This window comes from Benincasa hispida, chromosome 12 (assembly GCF_027475165.1).
Source record: "Benincasa hispida cultivar pf3 chromosome 12, pf3_genome.v1.1, whole genome shotgun sequence".
In the NCBI taxonomy this organism is placed as follows: domain Eukaryota; kingdom Viridiplantae; phylum Streptophyta; class Magnoliopsida; order Cucurbitales; family Cucurbitaceae; genus Benincasa; species Benincasa hispida.
In genome coordinates this window covers 29,563,211-29,572,684 of record NC_143489.1, presented here as the reverse complement: position 1 = coordinate 29,572,684, position 9,474 = coordinate 29,563,211, and the positions used below count along the sequence as shown (strand labels likewise).

General features: G+C 30.1%; 1 protein-coding gene across 1 annotated transcript; it reads right to left on the bottom strand.

The window, feature by feature from the left end:
- Positions 1-723: 723 nt before the first annotated feature.
- NDHL (inorganic carbon transport protein-like protein) lies at positions 724-2,336 on the bottom strand. The gene is made up of 5 exons (XM_039019450.2): positions 2,022-2,336; positions 1,845-1,940; positions 1,347-1,457; positions 1,129-1,223; positions 724-950 (listed from the first exon to the last, which is right to left on the bottom strand). The coding sequence occupies exons 1-5, from the start codon at positions 2,154-2,156 to the stop codon at positions 800-802; spliced, it is 588 nt and encodes a 195-aa protein (XP_038875378.1). The 5' UTR covers positions 2,157-2,336; the 3' UTR covers positions 724-799.
- Positions 2,337-9,474: the final 7,138 nt, after the last annotated feature.

Below are 9,474 nucleotides of genomic sequence, written 5' to 3'. Positions count from 1 at the left end.
AATTTCATTATTTTCTTTGGACAATTTATTCTTCAACAATCCCTAAAAATGATTTTTTAGCACTGTAGAAAGAAAATTTTCACAAATTAAAATTGAATTGTTAATCTTAATTCAATATATGAAAATAGCTAAATAAAAATTTTACTTATTTTTAGAACAAAATTTAAATAAATAATCCGAGTAACTCGAACCAATTCAACCGAAATATTTCATGATGATTTAGTTGAATTAGGTTCATTATTTAATGAAGATTGTTAGGGACGAAGAAACTTAACAATTAGATTGCATCTAAAGAGTATTTCAATCTAAACCACAAACCAATCTACGAACACTCCAAGTCATAGTTCGTAAAACCTTGATTTTGTATTTTAAAGTTGAATTCACATGTTTCCTGGGAAGAGATGAATACCATTATAGAAAAGCTTACGAGAATACAAGTACAAATTTAAAAAACTGGAAAAAAAGTGGTTATCAAATGATTGGATATCTCTCTCTCAGTTTTTAAACATGTTTAAGAACCGACCAAAATCAAATCAAACCGATGTAAAAAACCAAAATAGAAAAATAAAAAAAAAAATACAAATTTAGATGCTGGTGGGCTGTCAAACTAACTAGACTTTGTTATGATTCCTTGAAAAAAAAAAAATCGAGCACATCAGTTCAGTTGTAACTTTCATCCAACAAGCAATAATGTAGTGAGCAAACAAAGAAACAAGAATAATATAGACGTAAACCATTAATTTAATTTTATGAGTTGAAGGAAAATGGTTGAGTTTGGAAGAGGCATTTTTACAAACAGTTACCAGTCATAATCTTCAGGCTTAGCAAATGGGTACTTCAAGTATGCATTTTTTATCTGTGATGGTTCTTGGGGTGTCGACCATGGATACTTCATCGATGGATCTCGCGGAAACTTTCTGAAGTTCAAAAATGGCGCCCACAATAGAATCCTGCAAAAATTCAACCAATAATAACTTCTAGCGTATAATTTACTGCAAGTTCAGAAGTCGAAATCACTCACAAATATGTCTTTAATCATTCAAAATTAATATGTGTTATAACTGAAAAATCGAACTATGTGTAGACCACTCACAAAAGTGATTTTGATGTTTCAAAATCACTACTTACCCAGGGAAGAAGAGAAAGACACACATGAATTGGAGGTACATTTCCAACAAGTTTCTTCTATACCATCTTATCCTCAGCCAGTTCATGATGATTGGCTGCAATATTCACCAAAAAATTAAAAAACTAAAATGTTCCCTTTCGAAATCAATTTAATTAATTAATCAATCAATAAGTTTAGAGAAAGAAATTGGTAAAATTAAATTAAATTATATTCTTACAGGAAAGACGAGGAAGTAAAAGAATCCAACAATGCCTAATTGTGCCAAAATCCAAGTAAGTGGAACTTCATGGTTGTTCTCTCCTGTTACTGCATTTGCTGCCTCCCCAACCTGTTATTTCAAACAACATTATATTGCCCCCTAATATATATATACACATATATATAAACCTTTTCAATTTTATGAGCTGAGTTTGTAATCTAATTACATTTTCGCTATAAATTTTGAAAACATATTCGCATAGTATTTTTTTTATAAAAATTATAATTAACAACCAACCAGAAACTAAATTAAGGATTTCTTGAAAAAAAATAGGTCAATTGAAAGTATATGGATTAAACAAACTGTCGAAGCAATTAAGTATATTGAAGCCCAACTAAAAGGCATCCAACAGAATCAATGCACCCAAACTATAAACCCAAAATAATGAAGAATATTAAATTAACCTTTTTATTGAGAAAACCAGGGATAAAATTAAAAAGGAAGAAGATTGCTTACAGTGGCTAAAATGGCAGCAAGTTGAAGAGCTAAACTTGTTTTCTTTTGGTGAAGATAGCCAACGGGATCTTCTTTGATGCTTCCCACAACCTCAAACTACACCAAAAGAAGAAAAAAAAAGTTGAGAGAGATAAAGTAGAGAGAGAAAAACAGAGAGTGAGAGAGAGAGAGATAGACATTTTTGAGCTTTGAATTGGAGGGCAAATTCAAATTGTGAAGCTTAAAGGATGAAGAGAGAGAAGGAAAGAGGGTTTTGGAAGAGGAGAGAGAAGGCAAGGCCTTGGGGATGTGAAGGCCAAGAGAGCAATTCATATTCAAAAAACTCTGTTCACTCCTACAACTCAATCATATTTCATTCCCTTTTCCTTTTTCCTTCTCTCTCTCTTATCTTTCTTTCTTTCTTATCTTTTTCTATGGCCACACAAGAACACACTGGAAAATTACTTCACTTAAAAAGGACATATCCGCAACTACTTATACTTGGCATGTGCCAGTCGTGCAAAATTTGGGAAAACAAAAAACTCAACTCCACATTAGAAAATTTTCAAAATTTCTACGCTAATACGGTAACTATACTTCTTTTCTTCGCACTATAAATTTGTTTTCTTCAATGTCAATGATGAAGAGATTAAAATCCGTGCACCTTTCTAATTTGCATTTCATATTTACAAAAATACAGAGAAATATAGACATATTTTAATTAAGCATGTTTTACTATGAATAAAATTAAGGAGAAAGAAAAGACCTTTGACAACAATTTTTTCAATCTTCTCAAATTCTTCATTGTGATCACAATCCCTACAACTTTCCCCAAATCTTGAACAAGACATCACAATAAGATGTTCTCCGCTATTCTCTGACAAGGAAAAGGTTTATGGGAACCTCTTTTGGAAGACAAGGGAAGAGATTTTCAATTTTTTTACAGAGAAACTCTTTCTCTGCAATTTTATAAGAGTGGTGAGAGATTGAGAGAGAAATGAGAGTGAGTGTTTAGTGTTTTTCCAAATGAAGAACGCTTTTCGTATAACAAGTGAGGGGAATTAACTCATTTCCACTCACGTTAACTCCCCTATAACTACAGGTAGGGATGTCTATTTACCCCGCGGAGACCCGCCTTGTCTTGATTAGACAGGGAATGGAAGAGGGAGCGAGGATAATTTTTTCCCCGTTATTCCTCGTCCCTGTCCCTGCCCCTAGTTCCTCCCTCGTCCCAATGAATATAGTATATAACTATATTTATATAATTATTATTATTATTATTATTTTATCTATATACTTTTTACAAAAAATGTGGTATAAATAGTTAGTTATTTTCTAATTTTCATTTTAACATTTTCCTACTTTAATATATTTATAAATTGTTTTAATATTTAAGACTTTCTACCTTAAGTTATAAATGTTGTAGTATTTAAATAGAAAGTTTGACTATGATATTGTAATATTTAAATTTCAACTTTTAAAAATTATGGATTAAATTATATTTTTACACGTATAATAATATTGTTTTTATAATGATTTTTTATACTATTTTCTTTGAATGAAAATTTTATTGGAAATAACTAATTTTATTTGGTTGAGAATAAACAAAATTACTAACAATGAATATATTTAAAAAAAAGGGAAATTTTCCCGTGAGGAATTCCCGCCTCGATCCCCGTGGGGAATTTCGCGAGAAGAAGGAATGAAATGGGGGGACCTTCCCCATCCTTGCCCCACCCTATGGACATCTCTAGAGGCAGGAAAGTTATTATTTAATTTAATAAATTAAATCAAACTAAATAACTATTAATTGGATAATATCATATATTTGATTGATATTACATTTGAATTATATTCAAATGTATTTTTCTCTCATAAACTATAGTTTTAATATGATTCTCATTCACAATACATTTAACTTAGAGTTTTAATATGAATCTCATTAATATTATTTTATATTTGAATCTTATTCAAATGCATTATTCTCTCAATTCTCATATTATATAGCTTAATTTTGAATCTTATTCAAAATAAACTTTATAATATAATGTATCTTCATACATTTTATTATACACTATATTAATTGTATCATATACAATTAACATAAGTTTTCTTATGATTTGAACAATTCAAATTCTTCCAAAACTAAATCATCTTGAGCTAGCAGAGGAACTTAATGGACCTACAAATTAGAAACTCCAATAATACAAGATTAATTAATTTCATAACTCACTCAAGATTGAGATCGAGTTACCTATGGTCATCTTATGATATGCTAATCTCTTCAATCAACGGTGTTATAAAGAGAGACTAATCGATTTGCAGTCCGATCTTATACAAACTTGTATGTGATATCCCACTCGCATGTCTTCACATAAATGATTTAGATCAAATTATTTGTAATACTTACAATTCTTGTAACATTTATAAAGTGAGTCATATCCGTAGTGTCACTATGATAAGACACCTAACCTTATCCATATATTACAAATCATTTAGGTTATTACTTGATCATGATCCAACTGTATGTCTACCACATACTATTCAAGTTACATAAAAATAACCTTGGATCTTAGTTTATTGGATTGAGTTGCACTAGTATAATCAACAAATAAAACAACTCATTATTTTATTAAATAAATGAATTTTGTTTATACATTACAAACCGTGAGGTTTAGGGCACAAATCTCAATAAGTGGACTCTACACTAATGTCAGTGGATCTAAAAAAATATTCTATTACTACTATAGTAAATATTACTTCACGTAATTAAATAATTCATTTATTTCGTGGACCTCACATAATTCTTAAATTCTATTTTTGTAGCAAACAATGAATAGAGCCGGTATGGAAATTTTTTCATACTACCGTACTATTAGAAATTTTCTCGTGGATCCCACCTTATTTTTAAAAACATGCCAACGTGACACGCAATAAATTTTGTACTCACCTAGTATAGGAAATTTTCTCATAACTAGAGTATAAAACTCCCTTTATTCACTATAATTTTTCTTTTTATTTTATCAATCTTAGAATTTCTTTAACTGAGTTCATTTTAACTTTGGAGTTTACATTCCACTCGTTCGTTAGAGTTCTATTCTAATGGTGTATTTTCTTTAACTTTTCGAATGTTTAATTGTGAAAATAAATTATTTTGAGAAAAATTGAAATATTTGACACTCAAAATAGTTTTTGAATACTTTTAAGGTATATTTTAAATAGTTTTTATAAAAGAATTTAAGTAAAAATGATTTTTTTGAAAAACATTTTTTTTCTCATCAATTCAAAATAAATATCGTAACAAAAATCAAAGGTGAGAATAATTAGTTTATTTATCACATTCTATCTACTAGTTTAAATAAAAACCAACCAAGTTATTATCCAAACCTAATAATTTTAACAAAATTTATGCACTAAGAAATCAGTGCACAAGATCAAGCTAAGAAAATCTATGACCCAGATGTATCTAAAAAATCTCTCTTAAATCTCATTAATTTCAATCCGACAAAGTAAAAATGTCAACACTTATCTAATAATAATTGTCCAATTTGATAAAATCAAAACCTTATTAAACTTTGACTCACTTTGTCAAGTATAAAGACAAAAATGAATGGTCTTCACTTTTACAATTTTACATTAAATTATAAGGAATCGACAATCAAAGATGAACATAAAATATAAAGTAGTAGAGAAATGACACAAAGATTTGCATGGTTCACTAATAGTGTTAATTACATCTATGGGCAGAGAGAGCAATTTTATTATTAGAGAGGAAAAATTCAGGTTATAGATCAAAAGATACCTCTAGGTTAGAGAGTTTATATAACACATTTGTCCAAATTCTAGGGCAAAAATCCTAAACAGTACAAATGGTTGGGGTTGATGCCCTAAATCTCGTGGGTCTTATAGTTTGTAATTGTAATGTACAAACGATTTGTTTATTTAATAAAATCTGAGACATTTTATTCGACATTTGGTAGCATTAACCCACAAAACCAATAAACTAACATTCAAGATTATCTTCTGTAGCTTAAACATGTATATAGAGACATACAAGTGAATCATGTTTAAATGATAACATAAATGATCTATAGTAGATGGATAAGGTTGGATACCTTATCCTGGTGACACTATGAATATGACCTACTTTGTAGATGTTACAATTGTTAAGTGCTACAAATGATCTGATTCTGGTCATTTATGTAGAGACATGTAAGCGTGGGGATTCTATACAAAAGGGTTTGTATAAGACCAGACCATGAAATAAATGGTCTCATTATATAATTCTGATAATAGTAGAGACTTACATTTCACCAGGATGACCATAGGTGACATGACCTGAATTCTGAGTGAGTTATAAACTCCTGCCTATGAAGGCGGTCTTTTAATTTATATGGGTGAGAGTGGCCAAATCACCGACTCAATAAAGCCTCCCATTTTAGGGATCCATTTGATTGAGGAGCTGGGAACATAACTACACAAAACGAAATTCACTCATTCCCTAATGTCGGGATAAGTAGATAAATTGCTCTCTTAAGGGATGATTTCAGGGCTTGAACAATGTGGCACTACACCCTCTCTTGGCCCGGGCGAAGTTTGGTCATAGTTGGACTATGACTTATTATTCATTAGAGGGATCAGTGGTACTTAAGGGAGTTAGATGTAACTATAGGGGAAAAATAGTAGTTTTGGACCAACTGTACTTACGAGCAATTTGTGAAGGGTCATCGTACTGTTGATTGGTTATATCCAATGGACACAGAAATATGTCTGTAGTGTGAAGAGTGCAACTGTCAGTCTTTAGTGGAGTGACTGACAGTTAATAGAGCTTCAATCTACGAGTCCATAAGGTCCCCTTTATAGCTTAACTGAGATTATTGAGAATTAATTTTGGATTAACTTGAATTGTTCAAATTAATTGAGAGAATTAATTATATATGATATAATTAATTTAAATTAATTATATGTGATATAATTAGAATAATGTATTTGATACATTATAATATAAAGTTTATTTTAGATGAATTAAATATTTGAATATGATTCAAATATTAATTATATGGATTGGATTCATATAATTAAGTTTAGTATAAATGTGGTTTATATTAAATACCACAAATGATTGAAAGAATTAAAAATTATAGGTTGTATTGTATTTGATACAATAAGATTATGTGTTATGTTTGATAGAACATATAATTCAATATATGATAAGGTAGCTATCCTATATTTATTAGTTAAATAATTTATTTTTTATTTTATTTGAATTCTAATATTGGGAGGAGTCTTAATTCTCTCAGTTTGTGGAATTCAGTTTTTACGTACTTCATTTTCTTCACAGAAGATTTATAAAGTCACTCTCTGTGCTTTTTTTTTTTGTGTGTAATTTGATCGCCAAACACATTCTCCCAGAGAAAAAATTCCATCTCAAATTTCTTCTCTCCCTGTTCCAAAAAGTAGCAGAGCCCACACCTCCTCCCAATTCTCAACCCCTAAGGAGAATACAAGAGGTTCACTAGTGGTGGTGTCCATATTGGGTTGCAGTTTTTGTTCGAGTTCATTTGGAGAGTTCATAAACAGATTGAGGAGGGAATTCGTGAAGAAACTGTTCTTTAAGGGTAAGCATTTTTCTACCCGCTCCTCTTATCTGATTATTTTCTAAAGCATGTTGTAATTTATTGTTAGAATGCATGATTTAGGGTTTGTAATTTTAGTTTTCTGTGAAAATTGGGAATTGGGACCGATCCCGCTTCCACAGTGGACCTCACGATTCCATTAATTGGTATCAGAGCGGATGTTTTTTTTTTTTTATCCCAATTCTAATTTTTCTAGAATTGAATTTACAGTTAATGGTAGGTTCTATATATTTACTGCATTTATAGTTGATGAATGTATGTGGAATATAATTGCTTTGCAATTTTGGATGTTTTGTGATTTAACTGTTGTTTTATTTCATTACTTTATAAATTGGTTTGTAAGGGCCCGGTGTTTTGGACATTTATTTGCAATAGAGTCTGTAATTCCATTGTCTTGAGTCGTTCGTGCTGGCTCTAGTGATTTCTTGAGAAAGCGAGACCCAAATCGGAGGAGAAACGAAGCTAATCGTAACTGTATAGTGGGCGACTGTACAGTAGCGTTGAAACGCTACGATATGGCAGATAGATCAATTTTTTTGTAGCGTTGCAACCGCTCTGAGATGGAAAAATGAACCGATTCACAGGTGGTTCGATCCGTGGCTCAGCTGATTCGCGTTTGGTGTGCTTGATTTGAGTGGTTCGCGAGCGGTTCGGTTCATGCTGTTCAAGGCACGATTCGTTTGTTTTGAACCGGTTTGACTATTATTTGTAATAATTAGTTTTTAAATTAATCAAATTAATTTAGATGTTATATTGATTTAATTAATGGTTTAAGAGTCCAGTCTCAATCCATAAATTATTGCTTAAATTATGCATTTGATGTATGGTTTAATTTTATTTATACATGTCATAATGTATGCCATATAGTAAAATCCCACCATAGGTTTTGCATTATTCATGTATCATTTATATTATAAATATTATAATATACAGTTGCATGATTTATTTTTGTAGTATGTCCATGCATCATATAATATAAATGTTAATATATGCTTGTATGCATTAATAACATAGCCATGCATGATTTATATTATAAGGGTTATAATTATAGTTTGGATGTATGGATGTATGTATGTTATTAATTATTTCATTACTTTGGTATATAAATGTTATGTATGTTTAGTAATGAAATGGGAATTGCATGATGCATGACACTACTTTAGATAATCTTATAATTTTTATAATTTTATTAAGTATGTCATTCGATGCAATATATGGTTTTAATTTGTTTCATTTATTTTACAATTGTTATAATTAAATGAAATTAGAAATTAAAATCAATAATTCAGAATTGCATGTAAATTTAGGTTCAAATCATTTTTTTAAAAATTAGTTTAAAAATATGATTCACATAGACCTAAGATCACAAAATTTATAATGAGATTAGAAATTAGTTTAATCTTTTAATCAGTTTAATAGGATTAAATTGATTTTAATTAAAAGATTAAAATTGTAGCAAACGTATGTATAAGGGACTTTTTGTCTAAGGCTAGTTCTGTCTAGGTTGGAGTATTTAAGTTATCGGAAACAGAACACCCCTACCTGTGAACTAACCTGGAAAGGTGAATTAAATAGATTTGCTACAAGCATGCAATTATTGATTAAAGTTTATTAAAATATTTAATGAACATTAATCAAAGTTGTTTAACTATACAAAGTAAATATTACTTTTGGGCAAATTTAAACAATCACTTAATAAAATAATTAGCCATATTTTTCTAAGTTAAATTAACCCTAGGTAAAACACTCAGTGGGAGAAAAATTAGGTATATAATACTTTATTTTTTCTTTTCACGTTTCTCCCTCAAAATTCACACCGTGAGATCTATACTCGTCCTCAAGGCACCTTTGCTTGTGTCCCCCTACTGGTGGTGTTTGTATAGGTCAATATCAAGGTGAATGAAGAGAGTGTTTATAGTAAGTGGAAACGGGACGTGTGTCAATACATTTCACGGTCTCTCTCATTAGTTTGTAATAACTTTTCATGCTCAACCTCGAGACACTTTTGCTTGTGC